At 47.8% G+C, this 19,562-nt stretch overlaps 1 protein-coding gene and 1 long non-coding RNA gene across 4 annotated transcripts in view; one reads left to right on the top strand and one right to left on the bottom strand.

Moving 5' to 3' along the window:
• slc8a2b (solute carrier family 8 member 2b) overlaps positions 1 to 18,073 on the top strand; it is a 45,334-nt gene extending 27,261 nt beyond the window's left edge. For all 3 annotated transcript variants that reach the window (XM_057048888.1, XM_057048890.1, XM_057048889.1), the window contains 14 exons: positions 4,279 to 4,770; positions 5,422 to 5,559; positions 5,627 to 5,854; positions 5,936 to 6,289; positions 7,644 to 7,769; positions 7,859 to 8,054; positions 8,234 to 8,364; positions 9,887 to 10,260; positions 11,216 to 11,319; positions 11,417 to 11,434; positions 12,051 to 12,175; positions 13,283 to 13,382; positions 13,844 to 14,119; positions 14,237 to 18,073. In XM_057048888.1, coding sequence (XP_056904868.1) covers positions 4,381 to 4,770; positions 5,422 to 5,559; positions 5,627 to 5,854; positions 5,936 to 6,289; positions 7,644 to 7,769; positions 7,859 to 8,054; positions 8,234 to 8,364; positions 9,887 to 10,260; positions 11,216 to 11,319; positions 11,417 to 11,434; positions 12,051 to 12,175; positions 13,283 to 13,382; positions 13,844 to 14,119; positions 14,237 to 14,613 — 2,937 coding nt within the window. In that variant the 5' untranslated portion in view covers positions 4,279 to 4,380 and the 3' untranslated portion in view covers positions 14,614 to 18,073. The remainder of the gene's footprint in view (positions 1 to 4,278; positions 4,771 to 5,421; positions 5,560 to 5,626; positions 5,855 to 5,935; positions 6,290 to 7,643; positions 7,770 to 7,858; positions 8,055 to 8,233; positions 8,365 to 9,886; positions 10,261 to 11,215; positions 11,320 to 11,416; positions 11,435 to 12,050; positions 12,176 to 13,282; positions 13,383 to 13,843; positions 14,120 to 14,236) is intronic.
• LOC130534668 (uncharacterized) lies at positions 12,182 to 13,915 on the bottom strand. The gene is made up of 3 exons (XR_008952933.1): positions 13,783 to 13,915; positions 13,561 to 13,683; positions 12,182 to 12,533 (listed from the first exon to the last, which is right to left on the bottom strand). It is a non-coding gene; the product is annotated as an uncharacterized LOC130534668 (long non-coding RNA).
• Positions 18,074 to 19,562: the final 1,489 nt, after the last annotated feature.

The raw sequence follows: 19,562 nt of genomic DNA, 5'->3' as shown, positions 1-19,562 counted from the left end.
TCACCTGCCAATCAGCCACATTCCACTCCCCTGCATAAGTCACAGTTGCACATTAGCCCGTTTCCAGCGCGATGCCAGACTTTCCAGTCATATTCTTTGGACTGTTTTCCGGCTGCTGACCCTGCCTGTTCCTGACCTGCCTCTCTCGCCTCTGCTGCGGTAATCACCTTGTTTTCTGTCTGCCTGGTTTCGTCCGTTCGATCTCCTGCACTGGGATTGTGAACCGGATCACTGACCCGGTGGGGTTATTTCTGCGTGTGTGGAATTCCCTTTCGCTGAGGGCGGCCTCTTCTTCCCCCCTGAAGCTGTGAAGGTTCTAATGAACCTGCATTTGGATTTTGTCGCCAGCCTCGTCAATTAAACTTTACAATGTGGTTTTGTGATCAACAATATAAAAAACCCTGTGAAGCCAAAATTGGTGTTGATCTTAGACGTAAAGTTGAATAGAACCCATGAAAATGTGGTTTCAGATGAATCTTAAAGCCATAGACTAGATTTGCATTTAGAGATGTGAATGCCCCTCCTTTATGTTCCAGACAATTAATGATTAATGCAGTGAAACTGTGAATGCAATCAGAATTAATGTCCTGCATCCCATTAGTACCTTTACAACCCAAAGATAATGAATGGGACGGGGAGTCGGTAAATAAAGACTGATGGTGAGAAATGCTGCCTCAGTGTTTGCAGACAGCAGCTTTAAAGATTCGACTTTGCTGCAGAGTCTTTTTAATTCCAAAAGAATCAGATAAATGCTTTTAATGGACTCGTGCCACATTCTGGACCTAACGACGCTTAAAGATGCCCATATCTGAGAGCAGCGTTAGCTTCCCCCATTGGCTCTTGGCTCAATTAGCATCAGTTTATTGCTGCTTCCAGTGGAAAATGCAGCACTTTGGGCTCCGGACATGAAGGTGAGGCTCTCACCCTCGGTGTGGCTAACCCAGACTTCCAGCTCCTGGGATGCTGCTGGTTAATGAGGTGTCATCTCATTAAAGCTTCAACTCTGATATCCCCACGCAGTCGGACGACCTTTGCTGCTTCAACGGGGACGTACAAACACAATTACACCCAGGTGCCAGCCAGGTTTGCCATTTTCCTTCTTCTCTGCGCAAACGCTCAGACGCTAACGGGCTCAGCGGATCAGCCGATGTTACAGCGGTGATCAGACTTCAGTTTGCAGCTTCTCTCGATAAAAGCCGGCACGGATGAGGAGGCGGAGGAATAATCCCGGATTCCTTTCACGGTAGTTGTGGGTCACGTTCATTGACGCCAGCCGAAATCTCATGGCAGCTGAAAAAAACAGACCATAATTACATTTTGTTAAAACATTCTAATTAGGGAACTGTCAAAGCCGACCAGTGGGGGCTCTTTAGATTCTGGTTATGATGTGTGTTTAAAGAACAATATTAATGTCTATTCATTATAATTAACCTCTGTTTCTCCAGAGAAGCTGCCCAGAATAGCAAAGGTCTAATAATGAGTTGCTGGCAAAATCTCAGCTTTTATGGGGTTTCTTTTTCTTGAAGTTGCCTCCTTCCTGGATAGAAAGTAATCTTTTATAAATCATAGACAGAAAAGTCCCGGCCGGCTGCCGACTGAAGGCTACTTTAAAGAAGAAAGCTTCTAACTCTGTGGTTCGTGCCTCTTAGAACGAATTTAGAGGTATAGAATAGAGAATGATCCCGCACAAAGGCTGAAAGGACAGAGAGGTGCTCTTCTTCTCCAGAGCGTGTTGATAACCACTTCAATCAGCAGCCTTCCGGAGTGCCAATGAGCAACAGTTGACCTCAAAACGCTGCTCTTTCAACCCTGGTCAAAGGCGTCATGACTCTTTAAAGGCTCCTTTGCTGCTCACTTCACACTTCTGCTTGTGTTCCCTGCCCGTGATGCGAGCTGGATCTTTTATTCACGCCTTTTACCCCTGATGACCACGGTTCCGCCAGCGGTTTGGGTTTCGTGGATCACTCAAAACGAGCCGCAACCATTAGAATTCTGAGGTGGCTGTTTCTGCTGGCGGCTGCATCGCCGACCTCTTTAGACACAACAGAACACTCAGCTGTCTGGTTTGACATCAAATAAAGTTTTTAATTTATTCACAGGTTATAAATCTGTAACTTGTACCAATTATACCTCGGCTACATTGGCCATTTCATCTGCCTGCCGCTTATTTATGGAGCCGATATTTAGACCTTCCAGCAGCAAATAAACACTGAAAGTACATGAGCGAAGTCTTTTATTTGATCTGCTCTCTTTTTTCCCCACCTCTCCTTTTGAATTAATAGGAATCAGCATGTCAACAGCAGTAATGGCTGTTTAATGCTCCGGTTTTAATGTCTTCATGTCTGGTTTAATGTCTCTTGGGCGAGTAATGAATGGACTTATTGTTATGGGAGAGGAAGGGCGAGCGAGAGAGCTGTCAATGGAGCAGTGGCGAGCGAGAGAGGTTTGGAAGCCGGTGTAAACACACAGATGTGGGGTTTGAACAAAGCTGAGCCGCCGCCTCCTCCTCGCCCTGCTGTGCAAGAAACCAGAACATCAAATATGAAGGACACCAGCGCTTCCATCTGGCCTGGTGGTGGCGTTTGGGGTCCGGATAGCAGAAACTAGGTTAGTTAACTAGTTAGCAGCAGCACTTGCAAGCTGTTCGTGGTGTTCAGGGCAACTTATGGTTCCGATGGTTTCAGCTCCTGGTGATAAATGAGCTCTGTCTTTATCCGCTGCCTGTAAACTTATAAATGCACTTAAATAGTTTGCGCTTCCATCAGCGGCTTCAGACTTTTTTAATGACTTGATCTGCCCTGTGATTTGTTGATTTCGGTGTAATGAGGCCTTTGTGGAGCAGCACATCCGTTAAGTCGGTAATAGTTTGTGTGAAGGGTGGTAATCTAGCTCAGCAGATGAGTTTTGAGAAGATTAATACTCTTCATCTTCACCCTCCTCATGGGGGCGCTGCCAGCCTGAGGCACTCGGCGGGAGGAGGGGAGAGCATAACTGATGTTATTATCCGTAAAATCACAAACACTTCCCTCACAGCACTTTTGATTTAATTTAGCATCGCACTTAAAGTCGGAGTTCTAAAGAGTATTCATGTAAATACTCTCCAGCTGGCATAAAACATGCATACTTTAAAACAGTTGTTCTTAATACAAAGGTCATGAGTCATGCTGTATGTGCTGTTAGCATATGTTCCGTCCCGTAGCGACTGTGCATTATCTTGAGTTGTACCTTCCTGGCATATGTGTTAGTCGGTTGGACCTGAGCATCTTAGCTAATAATTGGAGTCGAAGTTGACTGTGTTCAAAAGTACAACAACAGCCTGAAGCTGCTTATTGCGTCTTGCTGAGAACACGCAGGCCTTTCTGGACAGGAGATTTCATCTTTATTACATGAATCGGGTTGGTTTCTGTTGCTCCGCAGCTCCTGCTGTGTTCGGATAATACTAAAAAGAATGGGGATGCAATAGAATGAGGAAAATGGCAGAAGGTTGGTCTGCGATGTGGAACTGAAAGTGTCTGGAGGTTCCTTTTACCTCACAGATGGACAAACAAGTGGACGGGGAGGGAACGAGCTGGTGGTGTCAGTCAAGGTCACCGCCTTTCAATCCAAGTCAGCTGGAAAACTGGACCCACTGGAACGGAATAATAGGAGGGAAAGAAGCGCCTTTTATATCTTTAGGTGCGAGCGACACAGAGACACATTAATGATGCTCAGACCAGCCCAGGTCGCGTCCACTCTAACTGATTTGGGGTTTAATCAGAAGGCGGAGGTGAGCGCACGTGTGAGGATGAGGATGGGCGCGCGGCCCCCCGGCCCCCCTCCTGGCCGCACAGATTACCAACGCTGATGCGTCACGTGTCAACAGAGGTGGCACGAGCGCATTGTGGCGTGTGCTGCTGCCGGGAATCACTCCTGGTAATTCACCCAGAAGCAAATGTGGAAAAAGGCAGCGTCATCTTTTGGTTTTCCCTGCTCTTTGCCCCCCCCACCCCCCCCCCACCCCCCCCCCACCCCCGAACCCACATTTTGTAATTCTAAACAGAGCAACAGAGCGCGCGGCCAAGGCTGAACGCGCGTCATGAATTATGCTTTTCATCCATTTTTTGCCAGCTTCTTTGTGCCGATGGGGCGAGTTTGAACGCTCTTGAGCAGTATTCCTCTTCTGGGATTTCTGGGTGACCACCAGGCGTGGACGGGTGGGACCAGCAGACGGTGGGATCTGTGCACAACCGTCGCAACGCCGCTAATTTTCTCTGTCTTGCTTTTTCTGTCTCCCTGCAGGTGACCTACGGACACACCACCTCCACCCACCCCTGCCCCCCACCTCCCTCAGCCTAATCTTGTCGTTCTCTCACGCGCTCTTCGCCCCGCACACACCTCGCCATGTCTCTGTCCGCCTCTCCTGCCCCCTTTCTCTTCCTCCTGTTCATCTTCCTCCTGCCCCTGCCTCCCTGCCAGCCCGAGTCCCAACGTAGCGAGCCCAGCAGCAGCCCTGACCTGTGGACGCTCTCCCCCTCCCTGTTCTCCTTCTCCTTCTCCCCCTCCGTGTCTTACGGTAAAAGCAACACGTCTTCCCCAAAAAGCAAGTGTGATCGAAAAGTGAGCAACTGCACAAACGGCATCCTGCTTCCTGTCTGGGAGCCCATCCAGCCTGAACTGGGGGAAAAGGTGGCCAGAGCTGTGGTCTACTTTGTCTCCCTCATGTACATGTTCCTGGGTGTGTCCATCATCGCCGACCGCTTCATGGCCTCCATTGAAGTCATCACATCACAGGTGGGAGTTAAATACAGCCCTAAATATACATAAAATATATATATATAATACAACCTTACAGCCCCCACGACTCGCTCCTTCATTAGGAGACGCTAATTTCTACAAGTTAGTAACACTGGAATTCAAAAATTTCCAAAATGTTATTTAATTTTGGGTTTAAATTGCGCAATGCAAAAAAAAAAGAGACTGTTGTTCCATCATCCAGACTCTAGTCTAATGAGAATGCGGGGGGGGGGGGGGGGGGGGGGTTCCTAGTGAATCGACACATCATTTTCCCCTCAATGGGAGCCAGACGGGATCTCTTCCTTTAATGGGAATTACATTTTCCAGCTGTATCAATTTGTCATCCATAACTGTATAAATGACTTTTGGTAGGAGGCGACGACAGAACTGTGTTTGCACAGAAGATGATCTTAATACATTCACACTGGCTGGGTTTTGCCCAAACACAGCAGGAGCTAATGAGGTTCAGCGGATTACTTCCATTATGAAGCCGTTGGAAGTCGCTAGGTTCCACAGTGACGTATGGTCACATGATCACATCTGTAATCCCAGATAGGAAACCCTGACCTTTACAGGTTTCCATATTTGAGCGAGGAAGAGATAATCAGAAGGTCATGTGTGTGTGTGTGTGTGTGTGTGGCCCAACAGGAGAAGGAAGTGACCATCACTTTGCCTAACGGGGAAACATCTGTTGCTACGGTTCGAATCTGGAACGAAACGGTGTCCAACTTGACCCTCATGGCCCTGGGCTCCAGCGCTCCGGAGATCCTGCTCTCCCTTATAGAGGTACGTGCTCGCGTGCTGGACGCATCCATGGCGTCAGAGGTTCAGCTTCGCTAACCTCTCTCTGTAGGTGTGCGGCCACAAATTTGAAGCTGGTGAACTGGGACCAGGGACCATCGTCGGCAGCGCCGCCTTTAACATGTTTGTGATCATTGGGATATGCGTGTGGACCATCCCCAAAGGCGAGAGCCGCAAGATCAAACACCTGCGGGTGTTCTTCATCACCGCCTTCTGGAGCATCTTCGCCTACATCTGGCTCTTCCTCATCCTGTCAGTCATGACGCCTGGCGTTGTGGAGGTGAGACACATCCTCTGTGGCTTCCTTTGAAACTCTCCTTCGCTCCTTAGTGACCTTCTACTCTCAATGGGATTCTTCCAGGTGTGGGAGGCCCTCGTGACCTTGCTCTTCTTCCCCGTGTGTGTCATCCTGGCCTGGATCGCCGACCGCCGCCTGCTCTTCTACAAGTACATGGGCAAGCATTACCGCGCCGACAAGCGGCACGGCATCGTCGTGGAGACCGAGGGAGACTTGACTCCCAACAAGGGGGGCATGGAGATGATGGTGGATGGCAAGATCCCACCGAGAGGGGGCACCGTGGTGCCCGCTGAAAACTGCGGGGTCGGAGGTCAGGACGGCACAGTCGGCGCCGCAGCAAACAACATCAACATGCCGAACTCCAACAGCGCCACCATGGTGGAGAACAGCAAGGAGCTGGACGAGAGCCGGAGAGAGGTGAGACATCGACGAGCGGCACGTCTGATCCGCATTCGTCAACATCAGATAAGTTTGGAAGGTGAAGGGGAAGGAGGAGCGCCGTGATTGAGCGTCTCATTTCATGCTCTGTTAGCAGAGAAATCTCACGACGCTGTGATTGAATCAGAATAATGGATGGTTCCCCTGCTGCCAATATATGTTTGGGCCATTTTACAACCTTGATAAATGGGTTTACTTTAGTTTCCACTCTCTAAAATGATGCACGAATACCCTCTCCTATGTATTTTTATGCTCTCCTGGGGTTTTGGTCTTCAATGAAGAGATGCAGAGTGCTATCCTAAAGTGAAGCACAGTCAGACTAACACACGTGAGGCAGATATGTAAATGGAAAAATGACAGCCTGAGGTTCAGGAAAAATGTGGGAAAGAGGAGAATCATTAGCTTGATTAAAGGGAGAAGAGCGAAAGAGCTAAAGGGTTGGAGGCAACAGGATGTCATTGTTGGGTTACATTAGGAGTGGTTTATTAAAATATGTTATTATTGGGCTCATTTTTATTGAACAAAACAAGCTAGATGGGGAACGATCTTAAGGCTTAATGTAATTCCTTATGAGATGAGCTGCTTTGATCCAGTGCTGATCGAGTCATCGCTGATAATAGATTGATAAAATCCCCCTTGACTGTGATGCCTGTTGACTGCTGAGACTTCGGATCAATCTGGGTCTGACTGGATATTGATGGGGATCGTAGCAGTGCGGCAATCCCGCGGGACCGCGGCATTTTAATAAGCCTCACGGATACTAACACGGCCGCGCAAACCTGTTGGAATGTGAAGGCGCTGGAGTGTGTGGCTCCTCTTCCCACTCACAGATGTTTTATCGCATCTAGATTTTTCCTTCATTAAAAATAAAAAAAACAAGCCAAATTGTTGTTTACTTAATGTAAAAATCACTCTTACGCCCGCGCCGCTTCAAGCGGCAACGGGAAGGCAGCGAGATCTATCACGTCATTGTTAATTTATTGTGTGTTTTTAATGATGTTTCGCCACATTCATTTACCACAAAGTGGCATTCAGCGTTCGGGGCGATGACAGCGGCGGAACGATGCGTCACGGTACGCTGAGATCACCAAACACCTCCTGATGCATTTCTGCCTTCAGCAACGTCTGGGGGAGAATCTGCACATTAAACAGGAGTCGGAGGATGAGGGGACAGTCTTTGCTACTTTCTTCTGAGTCCCTCCTCAAAGCTCCGCAGTGTTTTCCTTTTTTAGTGGCAGTAAGCTAAAGTTTGGGAACACACTGAGCACGCTGGATGAGCGTCAGTGGTTTGTTCCTGAGCACGCCCTCCTCTTCCTCCTCCTCTCTGCTCCAGGTGATACGTATCCTGAAGGAGCTGAAGCAGAAATACCCAGAAAAGGAGCTGGACCAGCTGGTGGAGCTGGCCAACTACTACGCACTGCTGCACCAGCAGAAGAGCCGGGCCTTCTACCGTATTCAGGTAGGACCACGCCGCTGCTGCCTCAGCTCGCACCTTTACTGGGAGACATCCCAGCAGACTTTGTCACTTTCCCGTTGGTCCCACCTCAGGCGACGCGAATGATGATCGGGGCTGGCAACGTCCTGAAGAAGCACGCGGCCGACCACGCGCGGCGCACCGCGGTGACGGACGAGGAAGCGCCAGAGGAAGACGACATGGAGATCTGCAGCCGCATCTCTTTTGAGAGCGCCCACAGTCAGTGCATGGAGAACTGCGGCATTCTGACGCTGGCTGTCGTGTGTCAAGGTGATGACACAAAGATCTGGGGAATCCAGAGGAGGCATTCATGCCTCAACAGTACTCTTAAATATGGCATGTAAAGGGTTTTATCCCAGCTCCTGACAACATTAGCTTCTGGAGAGGTTCAGAAAGGTTGCGAACGTCTCATCCGTTGATCCCCTGTCTCCTTCATGTCTGTTCTGCAGGCGGTTTGGGACAGAACACCTTCTACGTGGACTACAGGACAGAGGACGGGTCGGCAAACGCCGGGTCAGATTACCATTACAGTGAGGGAACACTGGTGTTCAAACCCGGAGATACACGGAAAGAGATTAAGGTGAGTGAAGAGACGAAAGCGGGACCTTCTGATATTGCTTTTGAGTTGTATTAGGTTAAAAGACAAAAGCTTGGACGGAGTTTTCCAAGCGTGGGCGAGGGATGAAGGACGATGCGAGTCGGGACAAGAGCGGCAGAGTAACGCTGAGGATTGACAGATGCTGATGTGCAAGGACAGGACAGATGCTGCTGCTGGTCTGTGGTGTTCCATTAGAATCAGGAGGGCGGAGAAGAAAGCAGCTACGTGTTATTTTACACATCAGTGTGAATGTAGATTATCTTCAGTCCTTATTTGTGATTCATATATAGAGAATTTTACCCTTTAGATCTCTCTCGCTGTTTCGGGAGCTGCTACTTTTGCACAGCTTTTGCGTTTGAAGTGATTTGTGCCGAGGTTGCAGATGCTGAAAACCCACATGGGTCATGGAGTTTTGCTGTTTCTTTTCCTAGATTTACTTTTATACGCATAAAAGTAAATCTAGGAAAAGAAACAGCAAAACTCCATGACTTAATATACTGGACATACCAGGTTTTAGCATTTAAACTACTGAAACAATTGCTGAAACATTATTTTGGGTGTAAAGGGAAAATAAGGAAGAAGATTCACAATCCAAGTTTCTCCAGCACTGAAGTTCTCTCAAGCTGGGATCAAAAAGATCACTAAAAACAGACGTCATGAATTTTTAAAGCGTGCTATGATTCTGAATTTATAACTTATAGAATAGTTGCACGAGGCAAGACTGAGAAAAACCACGGCGGCCTCTCAGTACTTTCAAAGTTTAATGTAACTTCAAAAGAGGAAGGAGAGAAGAAGAGTGGAGGTATAACCTTCCGACTCTGTGGAAAGGAACAAATGAAGAGCAGTACGTTAGCAAAGTGAGTGTGTAGCGGTGAGTGGATGGAGACACTGACTGAGGAGGTTCCAAAGGTCATTTCATGGATCACTGTGTCAAAAATGAACAGCGGCGGAGCCAATTAGACTTAAACTTTAATGTCTGAATCATCCTTCAAAAGTTCAACGTCTCTGCACGACTCCCTCAGGGGACCAAATAACAAATCCCATGTGACAGGAAACATTTAGCATCGCTCCTCACATTGTTTTTCACCTCTCCAACAAAAGGAAATAGCCTCTGCAGAGCTCCGCTTCTTCTTCTTGGCCTAAATCAGACAGTCTGACAACATCCGTCACCGGGCGTCCCAACGCTGCTATTACATCATTATTCCTCGTCCGTCCGCAGTTGTGGATTAAAGAAAACTGGATCTGGACTGAGAGTCACAGCTGCAAATTTAATATAAGGCGCTCCAAGCGAAGCTCCTCCCCCCGGCGGCGTCAAAGTCGCCGCTGTGACTTCAGAATTAATGCTCACAACAGCGCTGGCGTGAGCTAAAGATATGAAAGCATCTCTCACCTCTGAAACTGTCGACCGACCCAACAGGAAGCAGCGCACCCTGCTGATATCGCCAACGAGCGTTTGTGATCTCGCTGTCCGCCCCCTCCGACGTTCGTGGCTCTGTGTCTGCAGGTCGGCATCATCGATGATGACATATTCGAGGAGGACGAGCACTTCTTTGTGCGCCTCCTCAACCTGCGTGTCGGCGATGCCGAGGGGATGTTTGAGAGCGACGACGTCGGCGCGGCCCCCAAAGCCCGTTTGGTCGAGCCGCTGGTCGCCACGGTGACCATCTTGGACGACGACCACGCCGGCATCTTCACGTTCAGCGAGCGCTTGGTCCGGGTAAGCGAGAGCGTGGGCACCATGGAGGTGACCGTGGTGCGTAACTCGGGAGCCCGGGGGACCGTCATCCTGCCGTACCACACCGAGTCAGGGACCGCCAAAGCCGGGGCAGACTACGAGGACGCCCGAGGAGAGCTGGAGTTCACCAACGACCAGACAATGTGAGTCAGAGAGATGTTCGTGTTGCTCAAAGCTGTGACAACTAGGCGGCGTCTTGGATGGCGGCGGGCTCGTAAAGCCTTTGGCGCTTGTTTGGTTTTGGCGTCACTAACTCGAAGGGACCCTCGTTTGGCTCCACGCAGCGGCTCTAAACTGACGCCTGGTAGGTTCGTAAACCGGCCCCATCACTTTTTACAACCTTTGCTCACCACCTTGAGTCTGTGGGAAGGAAACTGACGTTGTTTGTTAGCTTCTTTGGCGCGACGGCTGCCGACGCTGCGCCTGTTAGCGGCGGCGATCCCAGTAATTCCTCTCTTAAACCCTTTCGTGTGCCTGCAGCGCCTCCTCTTAATTGCTGCTCAGGAAACTTGCGGAAGGCTTAAAATTTGCTCTCTTTGTTCTCAGACCTGCAACAGTTTGTTGAATGTGCAGCCTGTCTGCGCGCGTAACTCCCCAATAAGGTGGATGATGTGCTGTGCAGCAGTCAAGCTCCAAATCACCTGTGCACATCACCGGGCGGCCCCTCCGCCCAGCCTGTCATCTTTAATCCTCTTCTAACCACCTCATCAATCTGAATCTTCACTTCCAACATTGTCGCAGTCCCCAGAACGCCACAGAGTCATTTGAAGGCAGCACACGGGCGGAGAACTTGTTTAATGGCTTCTTCAGCTCCCGTCTTGGGCTGCTGTATTGATCCGGCGTGCGCTCGGCGGCCTATACTTCCTTCTGCTCTGATTTACACAGCAGTTGATCCTGATGAGAGTCAACAGGAGGGAGACCACAATGTGAGCTCCCTGCTGGGTCTCTGTGTGTGTGCTGCCTCTGCCTGTCTGCATGTTAATGGCATTAATGTGCACGCATGGATCTTGAGGTGTGCAAGCCCCACCAGTCGATACCAGGAATCCCCGCGGTGATGAAATGCTTTACATTTGTGTGTGTGTGTGTGTGTGTGTGCAGTCAGTCTTTCCAGGTGAGGATAATTGATGATGAAGAATATGAAAAACATGAAAACTTCTTCATTGTGCTGGAGGAGCCACGCTGGCTTAAGAGAGGAATCTCAGGTAGATGCGTACACGAGCATGTTTGCATTAATATCGCCATGAAGGAATTCCACACTTATTTGTCTTGTTTTATTTGTGTTTCTCCTCTTGTTTACAGCTCTGCTGCTCAACCAAGGTGAGTCCGTCCCATTGGTTCTGCTCTCAGCGCTTCCGTGATGTCGTGTATTTCTGGGTTGAGAAGAACCTTTCTCACCTGCTTCTACAGATCAGTTTACCGGGACGCAAAAAATGTCTGTCGGTAATTAGTGTGCCAGCAGTCTTACAAAAATCCAATACATCGAAAAGCCATCAGGGGAGTTCCGCCTCGCATAAGTGGCAGCTCCTCTTCATTTCCAGTGGGATTATCTCGTGCAGGGAAATTCAATTTGCCAGACCGAAACCACATTCAAACCAGAATATTTTCCTTCTTTCGTCCGCCTTCACGCCCGTTGTAGCATAAATCGTATTTTTTTCTTTGGTTTAATGTGTGTAAAGTTTGGCAGCTTTAAAGCAGAACGCTAGGAAGGAAATATCATTTGTGATCCCAGTTCAGACCTTTTCAAAAGTCAGAGGATTGTTGGAATTTTTGTCCGTGGTGGCGACAATGGCAACAACAGAAGTGAATGTAATCATGAACATCAGACATTCAGATCCAATTTATGCGATCATGTTGGTATGTTGCTCCACTGTTCCATCCCCGTGAGTGTCCTCGCCTCCCTCCTCACCCACTCCCCCTCTGCTTCTCCCCACAGAGGGGGCCGAGGGTCAGATGAGCGCTGAGGAGGAGGAAGCCCGCCGGATAGCAGAGATGGGGAAGCCCATTCTGGGAGAACACAGCCGCCTGGAGGTGGTTATCGAGGAGTCGTACGAGTTTAAGGTATAGACCAGAGATTTCTAGATTGAAGTTTATTGAATTTAGAGCCCGAAATCACATTGTTTTACAAGACGTGCGGTAGATGCCACAAATAGAGAGAACGTCCACGTTAACATCAGTAATATACAGTGGATAGAATTAAGCCCAGATGCAGTTTCAGAGGTCCTCATCCCTGGTCTTGATGGACCGTATCCAGGATCAGCAAGCTAGAAAAAGAAAACCAAGGCAGGCTCCTTTATGTGAGATGAATATCCAATTTAGGGGATGAGGAGAAAGCGGGAGAGGTGTGGGTGTGTTGTTATAGATGCACCAGCACACACACCCTGACCTGAGAGCAGCAGAACAGCATTTCTGGATTCACCTGAAAAAAGATGATATCAATCAGGACAGGAATTATCTGTCCTCTCCTAAAACCCAGAGCCATTTTATGTCGTCCACCAGTTCAGCGTCCAGGTTTGAGGGACTCATAAATCAAGAGCTCGTGCCACAAAAAGGCCAAACGAGAGCAGGTCAGACAATGTTTATTTAAGAAAAAATGATGCCATCCGTCACTAGATTGAAGATACTTATTGTATCAAACCCTGATCAAACCCACGTTCTTTCATTACAAAGTCAATTCGGACTTGTACGTGGGCCTGTCTTGTGTGATTTGTAGCTGGTGAAAACCAATTTAGAGGATGCATTCCAGGAATATTTGTATTCAAATGTTGGCCTTGTGCAGGAGCTCGGTGTCGCTGAGGGCAGAGGAGGAGGAGTGTTTCTGTTTCTGCACCAGGATAAACAACAAAAAAACTTTAATTGCTGTATTTTTCCAATAAAGTGAAGGAAAGTTCTCTGGAAATCTCTGGAACCTTTGGACTTCTGATCAGTTCTTTGACTCCGAATACCAGATGACCTTTCTGTTTCCTATTTCTGTAAATTGGAGACTGGCAATTATGCCTGAACGGACCTCAGCGACTGTGGAGCCACGTGTAAATCTGGTTTTGCCGTTTCTGGGACTTTGCGTTCTTGTTTCTCTGCCTACAAGCTCAGGTCCATCTGAGTCATCCTGTCCCACGCTGTCAGCTCTAATTGGCCTTGTAACGCGTGTGGCGTCCGTCTGATTTGCAGAGCACCGTTGACAAGCTCATTAAGAAGACCAACTTGGCTCTGGTGATCGGGACACACTCCTGGAGGGAGCAGTTCGTGGAGGCGGTCACAGTCAGCGCAGGTGAGCATTTAGGAGCCTCGTTAATACACACCAGGAATATTAACACACAACTATTAGCTTCATAAACTACTGCAAACTATCCTGCAAAACAAAGAAAAGCTGTTGGCTGACTGGAATGATTGATGAGAGATACCAAACCCAGAGGCAGCAGGGCGGCCCCAGAATTGTGCTTCCTGACCTCCATCTAGTGGAAGCGGCTGTTTCCTACAGCTACAGCGCGACTGTGCGGGTGTTCGCGCTGCTGTTGCGCGCTCACGTCGGCAGGGGGGTTTACCCAAACTCAAGCCACACACAGCAGCTTCTGCAGAAGAAAATCCTTCATTTAAATGTCTGCATTTTATGACGGGACTTCAGTTATTCTGGTCGAGGCTCTTCCTGACCAGATTCTGGTGTATCTGACCTTTGACACGTGTCTGTTTTGGTGCGCTCCCGTAACAATGCTCCAATTTCTCTCTTCTCAGGCGATGGTGACGATGACGAGGAAGGCCGAGGGGACCGCCTTCCCTCCTGTTATGATTACGTCATGCACTTTCTCACCGTTTTCTGGAAGGTTCTGTTTGCCTGCGTTCCACCCACGGAGTACTGGAACGGTTGGGCCTGCTTCCTGGTGTCCATCAGCATCATCGGCCTCCTCACTGCCGTCATTGGAGATCTGGCGTCGCACTTTGGCTGCACCGTCGGCCTCCGAGACACCGTGACCGCCGTGGTGTTTGTGGCGTTGGGAACTTCTGTTCCAGGTGACTGAAAGTACAATGTTCTCGATGAGGTCGTCGTGCAGAACCAAATATCAAAACCGTTGTTGCGGGTGCGTGAAAATACCAAACTCTTGTCTCCGCTTCTGCCTCTCGCCTCAGACACATTTGCTAGCAAAGTGGCGGCCATGCAGGACCAGCACGCCGACGCCTCTGTCGGCAACGTCACCGGCAGCAACGCTGTCAACGTGTTCCTGGGCATCGGCTTGGCTTGGACGGTGGCGGCGGTCTACTGGAAGTTTGAAGGGAAGGAGTTCAAGGTCGACCCCGGCTCGCTGGCGTTCTCGGTCACGCTGTTCACCATCTTTGCTTTCATCGCCATGGCTGTTCTCCTGTTCAGACGCCGGCCATCCATCGGAGGAGAGCTGGGAGGTCCGAGGATGTCCAGACTGTTGACCACGCTGCTCTTCCTCTTCCTGTGGTTCCTCTACATCCTTTTTTCCAGCCTGGAAGCCTACTGCCACATCGAGGGCTTTTAAACAGGAGAGCTGAGGAATAGAACCACACAGAGTAACACGCTAACGAGTACACAATCCACAGTTGAAACAAGTCAAACGGGAAAATCTTTTTTTTTATTTATAGCAATCGCTGCAGCCTAGAGGTGTCTTGGTTTTGGATGCAGGCATGAAAAGAAAAAAAAAAAGCAAGGTGCAGTCAAAGGCGGCGAGTAAGTGTTTTCCAGAGGTTTGGAATGTGAATGAGGAGGCTGCAGTAAAGATTAGCAGATGGAAGACGGTGAAAGAGTTGAATCGGGAGGTTATCGAGAGGTTAGAGGTCAGCTGAGCTGCCGATTACGTTGTATTGGAGGGTCAAACATATTAGGAGAGGAGAGGATGGAGGAGAGGCCTGTGCACAGCCGATAACCTTAGACAGAAGCAGCATCTTCCTTTCTCGCCCCTCCTCTGTCGCAACTCTACGGCTTATTTTTTCTTCCCCGAGGAGCTGGAGCACCATGTGAAAAAATGAGTGGAATGTTTACAAAAATCACAACATGTTTGTTTACACCAGGAGGTTCTCATCGAGCGGCGAGGCTGGTCCGAAACACTGTAGCGGGGGGAGGGGGGGGGGTTCTCCACACGCGCTGTAAATAGCAAGAACGAGTGTACATAGAGTGCAGTGTTCAAGAAAAGATCGTAAACGTGAAGCGATTATTATTCTGTCGGCTTCCTGCTTCCGGTGAAGCTTTACAGTTTTTAAATAGGCGTCATACATCAGCTCATCCGTAGACTGGGATGTCCCCCATCCCAAACATGACAGATTTATTATGGGATGATGGAGTTGGGATTGGGGAGAGCAGTTTCTGAGCGTATTGTACAAACCAAGGATGAAACAGCTGCAATAAATCCTGAGAGCTCGACCTTCCGGTACCCTTTATTCCACTTGGATGGTTTGACTGGGACGGTTGTGCATGTGCAGCCTCTCGCGGTGTTGTCAGACTTTTACTGTACATAAGGGGAATTCCCCTGTCAACATCCCTGCATGCCTGTCTGCCCTGAAAACGCCTCTCCGTCTCGCTCCCGCCTCGGCGGACAGGAAGTCTGGGTGGGTGTCATCAAACGGAAAGGGACAGCTGTTGAGTCCCACCCGCAGAGGACATGTGGACCACAGGGCCCAGCAGTCAGTCAGTCGTCCCCGTGTGAGCGGGGAGACGCGGACAGTCCTGAGGCCTGTGGAATGGTGGCGCGGGCAGACAAACGTGCACAGATTACCAGTCTTTTAACCAGTGTTAGCCTCTAAAACCGATACCAGAAGTTAGGACAATGACACCTGTTGGTCCTCAACATCCTGTCTTCTTCTTTCTATCAATAATTAGGATGCCGCATGCTTGTTTACAGCCATTCAACGTGACAGCACTACAATGCCTTAAGGAAAACTCTCAAATCTAGTATTCACACTTCTAGCTGTACGTACTCTCCAGACGGCACTTTATTTGATGTTTTTTTTGTCTTTAGTCAACATTCTATTGATGTGCAATACGTACCGGTCTGACTACCAGAGTCCAGAGCTGAACGTTCCCCCGGATCTTCCCATAAAGGAAGCGAAGGCCATGATCTGCATCTTTTCCTTCAGCTTTGCGTAGAACAGTGCAGTTCACCAAACGTTGTGGGAACGATGTTCCATTGTCCGTGGACGTTCTGTCAAGTGTTTGAATTCTATAGCATCTATAACGATTATGTTGTTTAGCGTCCGTATAGTTGTTGTACCACAGCTGTTTTGGGTGAAACCGCTGTCCCTCATAGCATGTCTGTGTTGCTCAGTATTGCATGGTAGAGGCGAGAAGGGCCAGAGAGTGAAACACCCGTACAAGACAAAATGTCAACCAATGTCGCGAGCAGTGTGCAAACAACGCTAAAAATGGCGACCAGCTCACACTTTACTGCCTAATTCCAGTCACGTTAAGTATGTTTCCTGTGTAGCGCTGCTGCATTACGACTAGTTAACCCACAAAGGACGCGTGCTATACAAGAATCAGTTTACCCTTAACTATACTTTGTAAACTTTCTAAGACCAATTTTTTATCTTTTCCATGCAAATAGATCTGAGATACACTTTTGTATTTCGAAAACAGTGTTTAGAATAGGATCCAAATAATTGATAATTAAGTACATAATTGCTGAATTTAGTGAGTGTTGGTATATTTTCCAGTGAGGAAACTCACTCCTGAGTGTCCGGTAGTGCCCACAATCAGAGTTGATTCTAACTTACCCAGGAACACTCTTTCATTAATGCCTCTGCATTTCCTGTGTATATCGGTTCAGTGTGAGATTATTTATTTTACAAGATATTGTCTATGGATAAGCAGTGCTGCGCGCACGTGAGACGAGCAGTTTTACAAGTTTAGCTCAATGAGTGTGGTTAAAAACAAAAAAAACCCCATAAAAATACAAAAACACATCATATGTCAACCGTAGCTTAAATGTGAGGTCAGTTCATGCCCGGTTCTGCTGTGTCATTGCTGCAGTCCTCTCAACGTTGCATGTTTACACGAGGAAACCATACGGAACATTGGCAGCTTAGATATCAGTCTGGGCTTGTGACGAGTGACATCAGAGGGGGCCACATGGTGGGTGGGGTGCTGACAACCCCCCCAGCAGGTGGCAGCTGTGGCTCGCCGCCCCAGAAAACAGAACTGCCTCCAATGTCCGGACAATGTTCTCCGTTCCCATGAACTCCTGTCTGGCTCCGGCCTTTGCTGTTCTGTGATTAGAAGTGTTGCCTCCTCATTCGGCCCCCACCTGTGTGTGTCTGTGCTCCCCCTGTTTCTCTGCTGATGCATGACGAGCCCCCATGTACACGTGATAGCAGCATGGTCTACTGTGATGGATGCCTCTCGGTATATTTTATATAAAGCAAGTGACACATCTACAGAGCCACTGACACGCACACACACACACGCACACACACGCACGCACACACACACACACACACAGGCAGAGTACATTGATTTAATGTTTCCTTAATGTCTAAAGCTGTGAAAAGACAGTGTGCTCCGGCGACAGCGAGCAGCATTCCAAGTCATTTTTTGTTTGTTGAACGATATTTCTGTGTCTGTGTAAGTGTCTCCTCTCCTGATCTTCTTCCCCTTCTTCATTTCCCATTTGTCCCCCCCCCGGTCTTGCTCTTTAATGTCCCCCCCCCCCCCCCGTAAAGTTCTTCCCTGTGATTAAAAAAAACATCTTTCTGCTTGATCCTTTGTAAGGAACTGACTGAGTTACTACAATATATTGTGATAAAAATATACATTTATTCAATGCTGTAATAAATTATTAAATGAAGATGATATTTAAGTTTTTTTAATTAAATGCATTAAAACGTCTTGGAAAAAATGACTTGATTTTAGAAAACGGCATGAGGTGTAACGTGTTCATGAAGGAATATGAAGGTCTTTATTAGAGTGAAGTTGACCTTATTGGAATATAGTTTATTTTCAAAGTCTAACGTGTCTGAGTCTTCATTTTTTTCCCTCTAAATTAGCTTAGATAATAATGCCTTCCTACAGTATATCAGGTATAACTTCAAAAGTTTCCATTTCCTTGATCTTTAATCTGACTATTGAATGCAAAACAGAAAATAATGAGAAAAGCTTTGATTTACAGAAACATACAATAACACAACTATGTAGCGGTTGTATTACAATGGCCGTCTCCATGTAGCGGTCGACCTCCACCTTGGGCAATGGTGCTGCTCAGGGAGAAGTGGAGCGAGCCTCCAGCTAATATGGCCCATTGAGACCCGTCTGGGAGGCCAGGAACCCCCCTGGGTTTGTCTTTGAGGAGTTTGTGGGTCTCGTGTTCGTGTGGAAACGTCAACGGGTCTCTGGAAAAGGAAGTTTGATCAGAGTGATGATTCTTCATTTGTTTTTTTATTTTATGGGTTTTTTCAAGTATCCTGCATCATAGTTACACGTGAGTGAACGTTTCGCTCAGCAGTTTTAACAATATCAAACTAATGATTTGGAGACAAAATATTTCCACAATGGCTCAAACAGTATTAAAAATGGAATATAGCATATATTGTTTAGTAGTAAGTAAACATGTGGTGAATTATTTTTACTTATAGAAGAAGACAGTAAATTTCTTTTTCATTTTTAGGGCCAGATCTCAGTCTCAGTCTCAAGAACGCAGGATTATTTGAGCTTTGATTAATCCAGTAATCATTGTTGTAGTTTGAGTTGTTCATCCAGATCTGTTTTCGACTCTGCAGGTCCCTCTGTTAATTAATGCCTGTTAATGAGCGCGTCAGCTGCTGCAATCATCCCCAGTGTTGCTGTGATTAAACCCATTGAATTCCCGCATCGTTACTCGTGGCTGCCAGAGATCTGACGGGAGACTTGTTTGTTCCAAATGTGGCTATAAAATCTGGTTTCCTCTCAGCTGAGACACATCTTCAGAACGTCCCATAGCTGTGATCTAATTAGCATCTATCAATGCCTGAATTGATGCCATTCTTTTAATAAACCTTCAAATCTTAAATAATACGCAATTGTAAGTTGTTTTAGTCGAGCAGAACTAGGAGAATTGCACTTTGACGTCCATTTAAAAAAGAACGCAAGGACACCTGTTTTCTTTTTAGAAGTTCGGCTTTACTAAACTTTACATGTTATTGACAAATTTCAGCTTCCCCATAAGAACGAACTGGAAAGATTTCAGCAATTTGTTGTCCATCATCCCAACGTCACACAAATCAGTTTTAAGATCAAAGGACCAAAGAAGCTTTGAAAGTTGATGTTACAATGATTCAAGCAAGAAGTCGACGTCCACGACTGCCCTCTAAACAAAATACAAGGTAGGATATTGAGAACACTTGTTTCTCTGGGCCGCTGGTGGAAATGCAAGACACCAGTGGCTAAAATGCTAAAAATGTATTTGAGGGAGGATGTAACGCACAGTCACTGCTGTCGCTGCACCGTCAGCCTTTGTTTTTACAG

The sequence above is a fragment of the Takifugu flavidus genome, chromosome 12 (assembly GCF_003711565.1).
Source record: "Takifugu flavidus isolate HTHZ2018 chromosome 12, ASM371156v2, whole genome shotgun sequence".
Classification (NCBI taxonomy): Eukaryota; Metazoa; Chordata; class Actinopteri; order Tetraodontiformes; family Tetraodontidae; genus Takifugu; species Takifugu flavidus.
The sequence above is the reverse complement of the archived record's forward strand: the minus strand, read 5'-3'. Positions and strand labels throughout refer to the sequence as shown.